The 244-nt window shown below is 49.2% G+C and overlaps 1 protein-coding gene across 2 annotated transcripts in view; it reads right to left on the bottom strand.

Moving 5' to 3' along the window:
• Positions 1-7: 7 nt before the first annotated feature.
• Positions 8-244, bottom strand: part of LOC119593934 (carbohydrate sulfotransferase 11-like) — a 53,303-nt gene continuing 53,066 nt past the window's right edge. For both annotated transcript variants that reach the window (XM_037942952.1, XM_037942953.1), the window contains one exon: positions 8-238. In XM_037942952.1, the coding sequence (XP_037798880.1) occupies positions 87-238 (152 nt within the window). In that variant the 3' untranslated portion in view covers positions 8-86. The remainder of the gene's footprint in view (positions 239-244) is intronic.

Genomic DNA, 244 nt, shown 5'->3' with positions numbered 1-244 from the left:
TCTTTTATTCCTTTCACTTATTCTGTTCTTCCTCTTCTCCTCTCTACGAATCCTTGACGTAAGTGAAATAAGGTGTCGCGTCGTAGTCAAAGATCTCGAAATCGCGCTTGTAGATCTCGTAGAGGCCCAGCAGCTTCGTTTTGGACAGCTGGGAAAAGTAGTGTTTGGTGACGTTCTCGTAGTCGGTGTGGGAGGAGTGAAGTCGGCGAGGATGCACGACGGTGGAGAGTCTTGGGACCTGTGA

Source organism: Penaeus monodon, chromosome 33 (assembly GCF_015228065.2).
Source record: "Penaeus monodon isolate SGIC_2016 chromosome 33, NSTDA_Pmon_1, whole genome shotgun sequence".
Lineage (NCBI taxonomy): Eukaryota > Metazoa > Arthropoda > Malacostraca > Decapoda > Penaeidae > Penaeus > Penaeus monodon.
The sequence above is the reverse complement of the archived record's forward strand: the minus strand, read 5'-3'. Positions and strand labels throughout refer to the sequence as shown.